Genomic DNA, 17,723 nt, shown 5'->3' on the forward strand with positions numbered 1-17,723 from the left:
GAGGGACAGTTCTCGGCTCATTTCTGGTTTGATTGCCTGGATTTGGTTTGGTTTTGTTGTTGCTTTGTTTCCTTGGTGTGCCTGAAGTGTCCAGTCAGGAGCAGAGTGACTCTTGCCAAGGAACTTTGTGGTGCTGTTGCTTAATATTAAATCTGGTTTTTGCTGATCCCTTGCTGGGGATTTTTTCAGCGCTCTCAAGCCCTTGTTCAGAACAGGGTGAAGGAGCCCTGGCCCAGGCTCTGGCCCTGGGGGACATCGGGATGCTGCCGGGGGGGTCGTGTCCCGCTGTTCCACTTCCCACAGCCCCGGGCTCCCTGTCCCTGTGTCAGGCTCTGAGGTTGATCTCGTGGAACATCCTCTGGGGGAGGCTGTGGCACTGGGGGCAGGGGGACCTGGGGGTCAGGGGACCCCTCTGTGCATGAGCAGCGTTGGACTGCTCTGGGGGAACTGTGAGGGGGGGCTGGGGCAGAGTGACCTCCCCAGTGACCTCACACAGTGCCTGTGATGTCACACAGCACATGTCATGCAACACAGTTCCCCTATGATGTCACACAGCCCTAATGTGATGTCACAGAGCCAGCTCTGGGATGTCACCCTGGAATATCATAAAGCTGTGCTGTGATGTCACAGAAGACTTTGTGATGTCAGAAAGTCACCATGTGATGTCACTGCCTGTTCTGTGATGTCACAGCCTGCTCTATGATGTTACACAGCCACCCAGTGATGTCAGAACCCACTCTCTGATGTCACAGAGCCACCCTCTATGATGGCAGGATCTGCTCTATGGCCTCACACCATATTCTCTGATGGCACAGACAGCTCTGTGATGTCACAACCCCCTCTGTGATGTCACAAAACCCTCTCTGTGATGTCATACTGTCACTCTCTAATGTCATAGCACACACTTTGACCTCACAGCCGGCTCTATGATGCCATACAGCCATGTCATGATGTCACAGCCTGCTCTGTGATGTCACAAATTCCCTTCTATGTTGGTGTAGCTCGATGACCTCCCACAACAAACTCTGTGATGTCATAGCCCAGTCTGTGTCCTCACACAGCCCACTCTGTGCTGTCACACAGCCCCTTGCTGACATCACAGCTGCTCTCTGCCTCCATGGCACAGCCACAGAGGTGCTGCTGTTACACAGCCCCCTCTGGGACATGCCACAGCCCCTGCCAGTGCTGAGCCCCTGTGAGCTCTGTCTGTGCCCTGCTCGTGTCCCTGAGCTGCCCTGGCAGTGCCCCAGCCCTGCTGGGCTGTGCCCAGGAGCTGCTCCTGGCCAGAGCTGTCTCTCTGCAGCGCTGCCCTTGCCAGGAGCTGCCTCTGGGCCAGGAGCCCGGCCCAGCTCAGCAGCACAGACACAGCACAAGGACTTTAATGACCCTGTGGGGGCTTTGGTGCCATTTGCATCAGACTCAGTCCCTCAGAGTGTGCTCAAAAAACTTCTCAAAAGTCAAAAATATATTGAAACACAGAAGTTTCTCATGCATTAAATAGATCCTTCTGAAGGACAGGACTGAAAAAGTGTCCACAGGTTCCAGGCAGAGCAGAACACTGCAGGCAGTGATGACAGGTAGGGACAAGCAAGGGAAAGGTGTCTCTGATGCTGAGCAAACATGTGCCTCTGTCCTTCAGGCTGTTGCCATCCCCCGGCTGTCCCACCTGGCTGGCCCCTTCCTTTGCTGACAGCTCTGCCTCCTGCCTGCCTCTGCCTGCCCACACAAAGCCTTGGGCTGCTCCAGGCTCCTTCTGGGGCATGTGCTGCACTACAGCCCCTGCCCTGGCAGGGAAATTCCTTTCTCCTGGGGTTCAGTCTGGGCCTCCCCAGCTGCCCTTGGTGCCATTGTTTCCTTCTCATGCTTATATCCTCTATGAAGAAAAGCTCCAGGATCTCTGAAACCACCCTTCAATCCCTGCCAGGCTACTCCTGTTCTGTCCTCAGTTGCCACACCACTGAGCCCAGAGCCATCAGCCTCTACCTGCTGCTTATGAGGCCTCCAAACCCCATACTGCGAGAATTTTGGGTTCCTTCCCAAGATCTGTGAAAATGGGAAAATTTTGGTCAAAGTTGTTTTCTCCCAAATCTTGCAGTGACAGAACAAGAGTCAGTATGTTTCAAATGAATGAGGGTGGATTTACATTTGTTGGAAGGAGGAAACATTTTATAAGTATGACAGTGGCACAGAACTAATGTGGCTTCTGCTGGGTTTCGGGGTGTCCCAGCGGGCTGCAATGAATCCGGATAGCGCAGCGCTGCTCGTCATGGCTTGTCTGAGTTCCTAGACAGGTGTCAGCCGCAGGCTACCTTAGCAAGCTTAAGTGATACCATCTCTTTAGTGATTATCAGCTCATTGTGTGATTTCAGCCCTTAGCTTGCTTGGTGCTGCAGGCAGGCAGACGCAGGGAGAGAGAGGAGAAGCGCCGTGTGAGGTTCTGCAGGAAAGTCTTTATTAGGATCTCCTACGAAGGTTCCCAGGGACAGCTCTTCTAACAAGCTGGGCAAAAGTAGCCCTTTATATAGGTTACAGGGGTTTTAGAAATTGTCCAATAGTAAGGGTCCAAAGGAAAGTGACCTATAGTCTTACAGAGAGATAAGCAAGGGTCCAAAGGCGGAAGAGCGGGGCTTCTAAGGTCCAGTCATCATGACTCATCATTTCCTATCTTAGGCTGCTGAACACCAGGAAGCCCGTGCAGGCCCTGGGCCTGCTACACAGAAGGACGTGGAGACCACCAGCCAGGTGTCTTGCCAACAAGGAGCATGGGGAATGTGGGTAATCAGGGCTCTTCCCAACGTGGGTCCTCCAATGGGGATGAAGTTGGGGCACTGCACAAAGCTCTTCCTGCAGCTGGGGCGTTTGCAGGGCTTCTCTTACCGGTGCCTCCATTGGTGTCTGATCAAAGTAGAGCTCTGGGTGAAACTCTTCCCACACTGGGGACACTCGTAGAGCCTCTCCCCAGTGTGGATGCGCCGGTGCCTGACGAGATTGAAGTTTTGCTTGAAGCCCTTCCCGCAGTCGGGGCAGCGGAAGGGCCTCTCCTCTGTGTGAATCCGCTGATGCTGGAGGAGACTGGAGCTGGTCTGAAACCTCTTCGGACACTCGGGACACTCGTAGGGCCTCTCCTCAGTGTGGATCATTTGGTGGATGATCAGGTGGGCCCTCCGGCTGAAGGTCATCCCACATTCCCCACACTGGTATGGCTTTTCCCCACTGTGGATCCTCTGGTGGTGGATCACATCGGAGCTGCAGCTGAAGCTCATCCCACATTTCCCACACCCATAGGGCCATTCTCTGGTGTGGATCCTCTGGTGGTGAATCAGGCTGGAGCTCGATCCGAAGCTCATCCCACATTTCCCACACTTGTAGGGCCTCTCCTCAGTGTGGATGCGCCAGTGCCTGATGAGGTGGGAGTTGTGCTTGAAGCCCATCCTGCAGTCGGGGCAGCGGAAGGGCCTCTCATCCGTGTGCATCCGCTGGTGCTGGAGGAGAAGGGATCTGATCTGGAACCTCTTCCCACACTCAGAACACTCGTAGGGCCTCTCCTCGGAGTGGATGCGTTGGTGGATGATGAGTGCGGAGCTGCAGCTGCAGCCCTTTCCACATTCCCTACAATTGTAGGCCCATTCCCCAGTGTGGATCATCTGGTGGCAGATCAGGTCAGAGCTCTGCCTGAAGCTCTTCCCACACTCCAAGCACTTGTAGGGCTTCTCCCCATCGTGAAGCTGCTCATGGACCACCAGCTCCGAGCTGTGGCTGAATCTCTGTCCACCTTCCTGGCACAGGGTGGGTCTTTCCTCCTCAAGCACCCTGGGCTGGGTTTGGAGCCCCTCATTCTGCGGGATCTCCACGGCTTTTTTTCCCCATTGGATTCCTGTGCCCTGGAGCTGCTCAAAACGGCCTCTTCCAGGAGGTTCTGCTGTGGGGATTTGTCCTCCCTGGTCTCCATCCTCAGCTCCTTGTCTGGGGGAGGAAGGACAAGGAGAGGATGGGATTTGCCTCTGTGCCAGAGGGAAGGGGAAGGAGATCCTGCCAGTGCATCCCCAGCAGGACGGCGTTGGCAGCAGGGTTGTCCTGCAGCCGGGGGCCATGCTGGGCTGGGAGATGGAGCAGGAGAGAGGGGGAAGGGGGCACTGACTTCTTCCTCACCTGCCTCAGTGTTCCACAGCGTCTTTGTCTTCCTCACAGCCTCCTCCTCCATCTGGTTAAGGTTTGGGAATGGGAAATCCTGTTTTGGGAGGAAAACAAGGGATGAGTACATTGAGTTTTGGATTGATTTGAAGGCAAACCTGGGGGAGAGTCTAAGACAGAATTACAATTTAACAAGAAAATTAAGATCAAGGCAATGATACAGAAACACTGCCTGAAACTGACAGAGTCAGGATATAACCTGATACCCTCTTGGTCAGGGTGGTGGAGCAGTCTGATCAAATGGTGGCTGCAGTCCTGTTGGAGTGATGAATGTGATTCTGTCAAGCAGTGATCCAGTAGAAGGGTCTGGTCTTCCTCTGAAAGTCCAGTGCTGGTTATGGAGCTCTTGTCCTCTGGGAATCCAGTGGGCAAGGTGCTCCTGGTGTTGGAAGTCTCAGCTTATATCCAGGTAGGAATGCTTGGTTCCTCCCCCTGGGCGGAGCATCCCACAATGGGATGATGGAATTTGATCAGTCCTGCAGTGACACTCCATGGCCCATTAACAGAAGAGAGCCCCTGGAGGGTGTTATCAGGGGTGAGTCATGGAAGAGATCAAGAGCACTGCCCCGCCTGTTTATAGCAGTTTATGAAGATGGTGATTGTAAACATGCTTTTGGTTACATCTTACATTGCAACCTGAAACAGCGGGGCAATCCCTGCTCAGGGGGGTGAACACCACCGCCCTTACCCAAACTGGCTCAGGTGTAAAACCCCCACCCCGGGAAGGCCACAATGTCACACTTGCCATGCCCCAGGGGAGGTCTCTGTCCCTGCCCCTGCCTTGCTCTCCCCCCTTTTCTCTTTCTTTCCATCTCTCTCTCTACTTCACATTTACTGTTCAAGAAAATCCACTTTGGATTTGGTCTCGTTAGCACCTTAATTGGGGCAGAGGCATCTCTCTAACAATTTTCTTAACCAGATTGCCACAATCTTTTGGCGCAGTGAGTTTAGGCACTGTTCTCTGACCCCAAATGCCTTTGACAACAGCATGGCTCCCTGCTCTGAGGAGGTTGTGCTTCTCTTTGGAGGAACTCTTGGAAACGTGGACACAGCTTCCTCTGAGCGACTTATGGGAGACCTGATGAGGAAAATGGCTGTTGTGGGTGGCCAGTGTAAAAAAGATATTTTGTTGTCCTTCCTTGAAAAGTTTGTTAAAATCACTGGAGGAAAGGGAGCAAATTATGTCAGCAAGTCTGACAAGGTTCATTCACCCCACAGTGAGGAACACAAGGCTGCTAAAAGTCCCACAGGTAGCCCAGCTCAAGTACCTAAATTCCCAATTAAGTTCTGAATTCACAGGCTTGGGGCTTTGCCAAATGTGAGAATAATTTTTTTCCTTATCCCTGTCACCTTTGTGACAGCTACACAGAGCTTTCCCTCCCTTTTAATAATCTGTATTGGGCTGAATTTCAACATTTCTTTTATCGGAACCTGCCAGCAGCTGAGTTGGAGCTGTGCAGGAACCGATGAAACTTGGAATTGCCACAGAATTGCTTCTATTGTCAGTTTATTTAAGTCTGGGATTTGTTTGCATTTCCATCAGAAGTGACTAGTGGGAAGAGCAAATATTCAGCAAAGTATTTTATGCAGAGTTAAGTTTGATTTCTGCCAAGTTTCTTTTGTCCAGTGCCCAGGGGATGCTCCAGGGGTCTCTGTGCCTCTCGCCCTGGGAGATGCTTGGCCAGGGCTTGGGGGATGTGCCTCGGTCACCCCTGGCCATTCCCCTGGGGGTGTCCCTGTCCCTGTCACCCCAGGCCATTCCCCAGGGGGTCTCCATCATTCTCACCCCAGGGAATGCTTGGGGGGGTCTCCCTCCCTCTCATCCCTGTGCCAGGGGGTGCTCGGGGCAGTCTCTGTCCCTCTCAGCCCAGGGGATGCTCGGGGGTCTCTGTCCCCATGCCCTGGGGGATGCTCAGGGGGTCTCCATCCCTCTGGCCTCAGGGAATGCTTGTGCAGGGCTGGGGACCAGGGGCTCTGTGTCCCTCTCACTGCTGAGGGTGCTCGGGGCTGGGGGGGCTCTCCGACCTTCTCATCCCTGGGGAGGCCGGGGGGGGTCTCTGTCCCTCTCAGCCCTGGTGGAACCCCACCCAAACATCATCGGGATCAGAGGGACAGAGACACCCCCAAAGCCGCAGAAAGGCTGAACCTAGGATTTGGTTTGGGACTGAGGATTTAGGAAGGGGCTGGAATTGGGGCTGGGGCTGGAGTTGGGGCTGAGATTTGGATTCGAGCTGGGATTGGGGTTCAGGCTAGACATGGGATTGGCTTTAGGGCTGGGGTTGGGATTGGGTCTGGGGCTAGACGAGTCTGGGACTGGAATGAGATTAAATTCAGAACTGTGAGTGTGTCTAAACGTGAAGTGAGATTGAGACCAGGATCAGGGTCAGGTTTGGGACTGAGCTCATCCAGAGTGGGACAGTGGGGATGTCACTGCAGGATGTCCCTGGCATCGTCCCAGCCCTCCTCAGGCACCTCCAAACATGGGGGGCAGCTGGGTGTTCCTAGATCCAGGTGCTCCCATCCTGCCCCTCAATACCAGGCGAGCATTCCCTGAGGGCAGCCCTGACTGTGACCCTTGGGGCTCTGGGATCAGCCCTCACATCTCTGTGGGAGCAGCTGCAGACAGCACAAGACATTTTTTCCCCCCTCACTCTTTAGGAAGGGTAAAGCCCAGCTGCCCTTTTCTTCTGGTGCCTCCTCCTCTCCTCAGCTGAGGATGTCAAACTCCCCAGGAGCAGGAAAATCCCCATTCCCTGTTTCCTTGTGGCCAAAGCCTGGGACCGCCACTTCGAACAAAGAACTATCTGACAGCCCTGCTGAATGACACTGGGAGAAGGTTTGTGAGAAAGGGAGGAAAATGTGTTTTGATAGGAAATAAAGGTTGCAAAAGGATTTCTTTCTGTTGCATTCCTTTTCGGACAGTTCTGGTCTGGTTTTCATAGTGCCACCTTCTCAGCTGATTCTGTTTGTGCCCTCCTTTCTCTCCTGCCTTTCTTTGCCTGCTCTGTTTCTCTCTCAGTGTCTCTCCTGACCCAGGGCAGCTCCCACCAAAGACCCTGCCCTGATTCAATTCCCTGTCCAGGGGCTACAACCACCATGGGTGAAGTGATGAAGGCTGGCAGTGAAATGTCACTGTAGAATCTTGCTCCACTTGGCTTTTGGCTCTTCCATAAGAGCTTTGCCTTCAAGGGCAGGAACATCATTTCCTGTCTGGGAACTTGTCCCACATTGCAAGGCTAGATGTCTTCTATTTGCCATCTGTATGGCAGTTGTCTTCTGTTAAGTGGGCAGTTTTCCTTATCTCTTCCACACCCACTCCTCCCTCCACAGGGGGGGAGGAGGAATTGGGGGGTGGAGTGGGAACATCTGCTGATTAGAGGCTGTTGAATGTCACTGCATGACTGATAAGAACTATACATGCCAGTGTGAGATGCTCTGCCCAGAGGGAAGAGCCAAGCATTCTACCCAGAAATAATCTGGAGATTCTGGAAATACCACATAGCTTCTCCATTGGATTTCCCAGAGGAACAGCTGCCTCTTCCACTGGATCTTCAGAGGAAGACTACACCTTTTTTCTACAGGTTCCTTGCTCCAAGAGAACCACACCTGACACTCCAGGAGGACTGCAGCCACATTTCCAATTGGAATGCTACCAACAGCTTGACCAACAGGGTGTCAGGTTGAGTTCTGACTCTTTCAGTGTTGTTTTAGTTTACTGCATTGTTTATTAAATCCTTTTATTTTCTTCCCTACTAAAGAACAGTTACTTCTGGCGCCCATATTTTTTGCCTCAAAGATCCTTAATTTAAAATTTATAGCAATTGGGAGAGGGGGGTTTTCACATTCTCCATTTCGGGGGAGGCTCCTCCTTCCTTAGCAGACAGCTGTCTTTCCAAAGCAAGACAGAACTGGAATTCCAGCCCCTGGGAGTGTGTGCCATGCATCCCAGAGGGGCATTCCCGAGGCTGCCAGGGTGCTGCTCCTGCCGTGCCTGCCAAGGAGCTGTGCAGGGACAGGGGACAAGGTCCAGCAGCAGCTGTGTTGCTTCTGCAGTGCCAAAAGGGCCCCTGGTTCCATGAGTTTCCACACTGCCAACAGCGCTTCCTTGGTTCCCATGATGCCCTGCTATGTCACCATGGATATTTGGTGTCATGAACTTCTCCAGTGTCACAATGGCCTCCCTTGCTCCATGAGCTTCCACAGGGTCTGTCACAATCCGCCCTCACGGACGAGATTGTCATGGTTCGTTATCTGATCTCAGGGTACAAAACACCAACACGGCAAGGGGGTTTGCAGCAACAAAATCAATGTACTTTATTGAACAATCACAGCAAAATGCATTGGAGGGAATTGGGGAGAGAGAGAGAGAGAAAGAGAGAGAGAGAAAGAAGAACCCTATAGGAAAGGAAGGAAAGACAGAGTAGGTATATCTACGAACATAGAGGCGATGCAATTCTTCGAAGTCCAGTCGATGTCCAGTCGAGGAGTCGCCTTTACGTTGGGGAAGATCTTCAAAAGCTAGCTGACTCGAGGGGCCTTTTTTATTGAAAGTTGGGAAGGAGGGGGGGAAAGGATACAATAGTCAGCAGTGGGGGAAAGCCATTGTTTTTCTTGGTTCAGTGGTCACTGCTTACAGGCAAACATCTCAGTTTGATCAGCTGTTCTCTCCCCCACACACACCGCCCTCCTCCTCCCCCCAGGTTACAGGTTTCAGTCCTTGAGGAGGAAAAGAGTCTTTTCCATATAGAGGTTTCATGTCTCAGTCTTAGAGAGAGTGGCTTCTCCCATCTCAGTCCATCTGCCACGGTGGTTGTACAGTAGATAAAGGGTCTTCGGTGGAGACCACCAAAGGGTAATTCCAGAAGAGAGTCCAGCCAGGCTTGGGGGTGGAAAACTCCAGGCCATTGTCACAGCGCGATGCAGGCAAAGGAAGGTCAAGGTGCTCCTTGTCCTTTCACTGGGAGCAGTGTAGCATGAGGTGGACAAACGCACCTGTGAACAATAACTTAAGTTCCAGTCCCGGGGCCTTGGCAGGCCCCCACCAAACCAGGATGTAGGATCCTCTTTCGGTGGTCTCAGTCTTTTTTCACGATGATCGTGAGGCAGATGAGAAAGCAATTTTGGGCAGAGTCTTACAGGGTCACAATGGACTCCTTGGATGGGCAGTGTCAGCATGGACCATTGGCTCCATGCAGCTCCGCTGGGTCACCATGGACTCCTTGGTTCCATGAGGTTCTGGGGGTGTCTCCATGGTCTCCTTGGATCCACAGTGTCACAATGGACAACTGGATCCACATGGCCCTGCTGTGTCACCATGGCCCCTTGGTTCCATGGGACCCCAGGGTCACAATTGACTCCTTGCTTCCACGTCACCCCCTCAGTGTCAAAATAACCCCTTTGTTCTGTGGAGGATTTTGTGAATATCTGGCTAGCTGAGAAAGGTCACGGTGGCATAATATCCTTGGTAAAACAAGAAGGAGATAAGCATGGGAACTAGCAATTAGTGTGAGACAGGAATGCTGTGTCCTTGGTACAATAGCAGGATAAGGAGGATGATGATCTTAGGTTAGAAATATGAAGAATCACAGAAAAGCTGTAACAGTATAATCAAAAGAATGCAAAAGTAGTTGCAGCTGGCTGATAAGCAACTGACCAATAATGAGCTCGCTTTTTGCAATATGCATTAGTCTCATTAACACCAATATAAGTATGTGTGGCTATCAATAAAGTTTGGGATTTGCTGATCACTTATATTAAGTGCCTCTTTTCTCCCTCTGACCTCAACAATTGGTGACCCCAACGTGATAACCATAATGTGATACCACGGTGGATCGGTGTAGAAGTTCGGGTCCTACCGCAGTCAGGACGGTGAATAAGCACTGCTGGAAAAGCAAAAGGTGCCGCGCCCTGGATGACCTCAATGGAGAGCCCGGCCGATACGTGCTGCCGAGACCTTGTAGGGCTGCAACAGTGCTGACGATTTAAAATGGAAATGGAAAGGCAAGCAGCATATGATTTATTTACTTGCTTTTTAAAAAAGCATCAGGTTAAGGGCATAGATTTGCAGAAAGAGCTTCCTGGGTTGTTAGCTTACAGGTATGCACTAGGAGTTTTTCAAAATCCTCATACAGTGCACGAATTAACGGAGTGGCGTAAGTTTGGGGACAAGCTGTGGGAGGCAGCTGTAGATGAGGATGAAACTGCAAAAAAGTTGGGAAAGCTATGGTGAGTCGTGCACAATGAGTTATTACAACATCAGGCAGAACAGAAATCTGCTCGGCAAGCTAGTATAGCTCAAGATAAGAATAAGAGTTATGGTGACTTGTCAGATTGTCCGTTACCCCTTGCCAATCTACAGTTATTTTGCCACCAATATCAGCTCCTTCTCCAAGCAGCAGCCCTACCCCCATGGGCGCTCTAGCAGCACCCCCTATGGGTGCTGTAGCAGCACCGTTCGCACCGCCTCTACCATGGCCAGACCCTCCCCCTCCTCCTCCTCATAATGAGCCGATCCCTGGGGCAGAAAGTGACCTAGCGGGGGCTGTTGCACGAGAGCGAAGGGAGGCATGGGCGGTAGTAGCAAAAGAGATCTTGGATACGGGGGACAGTGAGGCTATAGCAGCAGCTATGGGTGTTGCTTGTCTGGTGGTATTTACACCTCTGGCAGGGGGCGGGTATCAAGCAACAATTACGGCTCTGGACTGGAAGCTACTGTCACAATTACGGTCCACAGTTAGTCAGTTTGGGGTGACCAGTGAGCCCACAAAGCAAATGCTTGACTATATTTGGGGGACTCACGTGTTACTGCAGGCTGATTGCAGAGGAATAGCGAAGTTTATCTTTACTCAACATCAGCAGCTCTTGTTTAATGCACACTGGCAAGCACTCTGCCAGGAATGTGTCGCAACAGCACGGCAGCCAGGCAACCCGCTACACTGAGTAACCCTAGAGGAGCTAATGGGTCTAGGGCCTTTTCTTCGTACGGAAGCGCAAGTGTTGATTGGTCCCGATAAATGTCGAGAGGCTATGCGCCTGGTACGACTGGCCATAGACAAGATAAAAGAACCAGGCAGGGTTCCCTCTTATATGGGAATAAAGCAAGGAAAGGATGAGTCATTTGGATCTTTTATAGATAAGGCAGCCACTGCTATCGATTGGGCAGGAGTCCCTGACTTTATGAAAGCTACTTTGTTGAAACAATGTGCACTCCAGAATAGCAACCAGGCTATGAGGAATGTATTAAATACCCTAGGAGCTAATTGGTCTATAGAAAAAGCATTAGAACAATTGGCAAATACGCCCATAGGAAATCAAGCGATGTTAGTAGAAGCTATTAAGGAGTTAGGAGCAGGATTACAGAAACAGGCAGCAGCCTCACAGAGTCAGGTGTTAGCTGCTCTTGCACCCCTACAAGCAGCGGCAACAAATGCTCCACTGGCTTCATCTACTGGCTGATTTAAATGTTACCGGTCGGACATCCACAACACCGCTGTCAACACCTCAGCCCAGCTCCACTACAACCAGCCACCGCTGGGAGCCTCGGGCTGGACATGGCAGCCTCAGTAGCGTTAACACTGATGACCACCCAACCAGAAAAGGTGCCGACTGGGATAAAGGGACCAATCATTATTGATGGACAACCTATGGGAGCTTTGCTGCTGGGACGATCATCAGCCACCATGAAGGGAATATTTGTTTTGACTGGGGTAATAGACGCTGATTATATGGGAGAACTTTGTGTCATGGTGCATACTCCTTTTCCACCGATACGAAATGAGAAAGGACAAAGGATAGCCCAATTGGTCTCATTGGAACAGATGACTAAATCGTTGCCCCCTCGTCAATCACAGTCGAGGGGAGAATGAGGCTTTGGTTCCACTGGGCTTTGGTTCCGCTGGAGGAATTACTTTACTAACAATGAATTTGAATGCACTGTAATAATAGAGTATCAGGGTGGGACACAAACCTTGGAAGGTTTATTAGATACTGGTGCGGACTCCAGCATTATTAGTCCAGATTGCTGGCCCCATAACTGGCCATTACAGCCTACCACAGTGACAATTACTGGGGTTGGGAGCTTAACGCTTGCAAGAAAGTCACCTATGTTATCTGTAACTATTGATGGACAGACTTTACGGAGTGTTTTCTCAGTTGTACCTTTGCCCTCTACTGTGCAGTGCCTTATTGGTCGGGACATTTTGGCTCAAATGGGAGTAGTGCTGACAATGAGCACCCTTTGGACTAGTGGCCATTGCATGGACTTTCCCAATCCCGCTGACCTGGATCACGGATGTTCCAGTGTGGGTTAAGCAATGGCCAATAAAAAGGGAAAGTCTGGAACAAGCACATATACCAGTACAAGAACAATATAAGCAGGGTCATTTACAATTGTCAACAAGCCCATGGAATACCCCTATTTTTGTCATTAAAAAGAAATCAGGAAAGTATCGCTTGTTACACGATTTAAGGGCTGTGAATGAACAAATGGAACCGATGGGAGCCTTAACCCCTTAATCTTGGGTTAACCCATAGATGGGTTTACCTAACCCATCTATGCTGCCAAAGGACTGGCCACTGTTGATTGTTGATCTTAAGGACTGCTTTTTTACTATTGCTCTTAACCCTAGAGATACCCGAAGGTTTGCTTTTACTTTACCAGCTTTAAATAGGGAAGAGCCAGACAAGAGGTTCGAATGGGTTACTCTTCCACAGGGCATGCGCAACAGCCCCACCTTGTGTCAACTGTATGTTGACAATGCTTTACAACCTTTGCGGCAAGCCTGGTCCGACACCATCATTTATCATTATATGGACGATATTTTATTTGCTCGGCTGCAACCTTTTACAGGTCAACAAATTCAAAAAATACATGATGCGCTGAAACTACATGGGTTGGTTGTAGCTCCTGAAAAATTCAATTATCTGCACCCTGGAAATATTTAGGATGGACACTTACTGGTCAGGTTGTTACCCCCCAGAAACTGCAATTAAATGTTAAAATACATACATTGCATGATGCACAAAGGTTACGTGGCGATCTGCAATGGCTGCGCCCTATTGTGGGCATCCCAAATGAGTTATTGGATGAACTTCTACCTTTACTAAAAGGAACTGATCTGGAAAAGCCTGTCCATATAACCTTTGAGCAGGTTAAGGCACTTCAACAGATAATGGGCTGTGTGACACAGGGCAGTGTCCGGAGACGAGATCTTAACCTCCCTATACAGCTTACAGTCTGGTATGGAACTAAATATTTACTGGGTGCACTTACTCAGCAAGACAGAAAAACGGGGGAGGCGTGGGCCTTGGAATGGATACCTCCTCCACTTCAACAGCATAAGACACTTCTTCAAAAAATCAAAATTTTGGCTGACTTGCTCAAGAAGGCTTGTAAATGGGCGCTACAGATTATGGGAAAGGAGCCTGAGCAGATACGGATACCAATGAAGAAAGATACATTGAGCTGGTACCTGATAAACAGGATGGAATTACAAGAGGCGCTGTTGGGAGCCAGAAGCGTGATCGCCACTGATGATATTCCCAATATACCGTTGAACTGGATAGGGCAGTGGGGTTGGATGCAATGCCCAAAAAGGTCACAGAAATCCCTGTCGGATGCCATCACAGCCTACACGGATGCGGGAAGAAAATCCAGAACTGCTGCAGTGACTTGGCAGGAAAAGGGACAAAGGCACCATCAGATTCTCCAGGCCTCCAAACTGGATACTTTACACGATGGAGTTACTGGCTGTTGTTTGGGCCATGATGCATTTTTCTGGGCCTCTCAATATAGTGACAGATTCTTTGTATGTTGCAGGAGTATGTGAGCGAATAGAAGATGCCTCTATCAAAGAGGTTCAAAACAGGAGGTTACATGAGCTGTTTATACAGTTACAGAGGGCAATTAAGCTGAGAAAGCATCCTTTTTCTGTTATCCATATCAGAAGTCACAAATGGGATATTGGTCTAGGAGAGGGTAATGCACGAGCAGAGAAGCTAGTCTCAGTCACACAAGTGACTCCAATTCCCAGGCAGACTATAGCCAGGGAGGCACACTCCATATTTCACCAAAATGCAAAGGGCCTCCATAGAGCATTTTAGATATCTATGGAAGAGGCATGGGCAATAGTCAAAGCCTGTCCTATATGGAGCCATCATAATGGGGGCTGCGGGTTAGGTCTGGGAGTTAACCCCAGAGGGCTGAATACAAATGAGACAAATGGATGTCACACATGTTGCTGAGTTTGGGAGGTTAAAGTATCTGCATGTTACTATAGATACCTATAGTCATTTTATATGGGCCACAGCACAGACCAGTGAGAAAGCCGGGCATGTAGAGAGGCATCTCAGTAGCTGCTTTGCAGTAATGGGAGTGCCATGGTGCATCAAGCCAGATAACGGGCCTGCTTACTGCAGCAAAAGAATAAAGCAGTTCATGCAAATGTGGGGGATAGAACACGTGACAGGCATCCCTAATTCCCCGACAGGACAAGCGATCATAGAGAGAGCTAATGGTACCTTGAAAAGATACCTAGGTAAATACACAGATATTAGAGAGCCGCAAGAAAGATTGCTAAGGTGCCTATTTGGTTTGAATCATCTGTATGTTTTTGGGGAAAGCAAAGTCCCTGCTGTAATTTGTCATTATGTGCAAGATAAAGATAGTGTGAGGCAGGAGGTATGGGTAAAATACAGAGATCCCCAAGACAGGACAATGGCAAGGTCCTGCTAAAGTATTATATTGGGGCCGCGGATATCTTTGTGTCTCTACCCCTACAGGATCCTTGTGGGTACCTGCTAAATGGACCTGAGCAGCAGTGTTAGATGGAGCCGGACCTCAGTCAACTGAGCGAGGAAGATTGCCGGCGAGTGGAGACGAAGCTGTTGATCACCCTTCGACCAATACTTCTTAAGCTGAAAGGACAGTGTAGCTTTGCCATTGACCGAGCAGTTGATCGGTGCACATCTCTAGATAATATACTAAGCCTGTTTCCGGTGTTTTCTGCATTTCGCTTTAGAGGGCCTAAGGATTTAGCTTGTATTAAGTGTTATAATAGACAGTGTGCTGCATGCATATTGCTTTTTTGAAGGGGTTGTCAGCAAACTAAGTGGGTGCATCAGTCCCAATTACCTGAGCTGTGGTGCAGAAGCTGTGCATTTATTGGCAGTGGAACTCCTGGCAAGCAGAACTCCAGGCCTTTACAGGGTTACCTGGCAGCCAAGGGTTACAGTTGTACGAATCACCAGAACAAAAAATTCTTGCATGGTTTAGGTGGGAAACCCAACACTTAGTCAAACGTGCTTTAGGGCAATCTCAATCATATGTCTTACAGTCTAAGTGTGAGTGGGGTATTCCCCTTTCACAGTTAGATGTAATAGGTCTGATTCTGGGGGATCAAGATCCCAACCAAGCATGGGACGATTGTCTAAGAGGCCTAAAAAGATTAAATCTGGGCAGATCAGTGAAGAAAAAGGGAAAAGGAAAGAAGAGACATTCTTAACGGTTTGTGATAAACGTTAATTTCCCAAATGTCTGGGTGGTTCAAAGCAGCACCTGGGAAGATCAGGGTGATGTGGCAGACTTATACCGCTGCTTTACTAATCTTTGCCCTCTTGATAGACAGCCCAGACATTGCCAGAGGAGTGGGAACTCATCAAGCATGGGCCTCACCTCAGCCCAAGACTAATATTTGGGTCACCCTGGCAAATTTAACTAACCAGGAGGCTATTTGCCTGTCATTATCTTCTCCCAGTAATCCATTTACAACTTGTTTGGTTGGGCTACCAGTGGATCCCTGGCCATGCCCATCATGAATACCCACCTGCAGGACCAGTGACGCCAGGTTCAATATAGATAACATTATCTCATTTTCCCACAGCACTACAGGAACCCCAAGAATTGGAGCTGTTAGGCTCAGTGATGCCAGATGCATGCCTTAAATTTAGCCATAAGAGCGAGCTGCCAGCCAAGAACCATTCTACTATTGTATCTTCCAGCATGGCTATCTACCGTAATGCAACAGCCTGGTGCAATTATACCACGGATAAGGTGTCAAGCTCATCAAATGACCCTATTCAATTACCAGCAGGTTACTTTTTAATATGTGGGGACCGTGCTTGGCCCGGTGTCCCATCAATGCTGAGCGGGGGGCCATGTACAATTGGACGGCTGTCTCTATTCACATCCTATACGTCCATGATCTTAAACATGAGCCACCACCATCACCGGAATAAAAGAATGGCTCATGCATTTACTGCTGATTGCAAAGATGATGTAAAATTTTGGTCCCCAGGGTCCATAGTGGCAGCATCCTTTTTGACTCCAGGAGTATCGGCAGCAGGTGCCCATGCCATTTTAAATAAGTTAGGATGTTGGCTTGCTAAACAAACCAATGCCACCTCTTTGGCACTTTCTAGCTTTTTGCTTGATGTTGATTCTATTCGCCATGCAACGCTTCAAAATAGAGCTGCCATTGACTTCCTCTTACTTGCACAAGGCCATGGCTGTGAAGAATTTGAGGGTATGTGTTGCATGAACCTCTCTGATCATTCGCAGTCCATCCACTCCCAGCTCTCTGAGTTGCGAAAGTTAACTGGAAATTTACAGGTAGAATCAGGCCTCGGCATTGATGGATGGCTCAAATCTTTAGGCCTGGGATCGTGGTTACACTCTATTGTCAAGGTTACCATTATCATGGGCATTATAGCTTTGTTAATAGTGTTAATTTTGCCTTGTTTTTCCATGTGCTTACAGAACATGGTGCAGAGGATGATATCTGCTGCATTTAATCAGGCCATGCTTGTTCAACAGAAAAATGGCGGAAGTGTGGAGGATTTTGTGGACAGTTGGCTAGCTGAGAAAGGCTACATAGACATAATACCGTTGATAAGCAAGAAGGAGACAAGAATAGGAGTCAGCAGTCAGTATAAGGCAAGGACACTGTGCCTTTGGTGCAACAACAGGATAAGGAGGAAGATCTTTGGTTAGAAATATGAAGAATCTGCAACAGTATAACCACAAGAATGCAAAAGTAGGCGTAGTTGGCTGATAAGTAACTAACCAATAATGAGCTTGCCTTTTGCAATATGTATTAGCCTCATTAACACCAATATAAATATGTGTGCCTATCAATAAAGTTTGAGACTTGCTCATCACTCATATTGCGTGCCGCATTTCTCCCGCTGATCCAAAACTCCCACACACACAAAATGTTTCCAGCCAACAATCTCCTCCAGTCTGTCACAACTGGCAATGTTGGAAGTGGAATCTCAGTTTTGGCCATGGGCACCTGGACAAGTGTGCTGGCCCCATGTTGGGCCCCCGAGGCTCCCCTGATGGGTGGAAACCTCTTTTAACAGTTCTGTGCCAGAACTGACAGACACACGGGACTGTTTTTGGTCATCAGGTTGCTGTTTATTGTTATCTTATCAGAAGTTTGGCGTGCCATCTGCACCAGACTTAGCACACAAGCAAGTACAGCAAAAATGATCACAAGATGTACAGTTTCAAGGTCTTTTAAACCTGTTTTCTC

General features: G+C 49.5%; 1 protein-coding gene across 1 annotated transcript; it reads right to left on the reverse strand.

Moving 5' to 3' along the window:
* Positions 1–325: 325 nt before the first annotated feature.
* LOC119696845 (zinc finger protein 239-like) lies at positions 326–4,201 on the reverse strand. The gene is made up of 3 exons (XM_038126684.1): positions 4,150–4,201; positions 2,985–3,853; positions 326–376 (listed from the first exon to the last, which is right to left on the reverse strand). The coding sequence occupies exons 1-3, from the start codon at positions 4,199–4,201 to the stop codon at positions 326–328; spliced, it is 972 nt and encodes a 323-aa protein (XP_037982612.1).
* Between the last annotated feature and the right edge of the window lie 13,522 nt (positions 4,202–17,723).

The sequence above is a fragment of the Motacilla alba genome, unplaced genomic scaffold (genome assembly GCF_015832195.1).
Source record: "Motacilla alba alba isolate MOTALB_02 unplaced genomic scaffold, Motacilla_alba_V1.0_pri HiC_scaffold_50, whole genome shotgun sequence".
NCBI classification, from domain to species: Eukaryota; Metazoa; Chordata; class Aves; order Passeriformes; family Motacillidae; genus Motacilla; species Motacilla alba.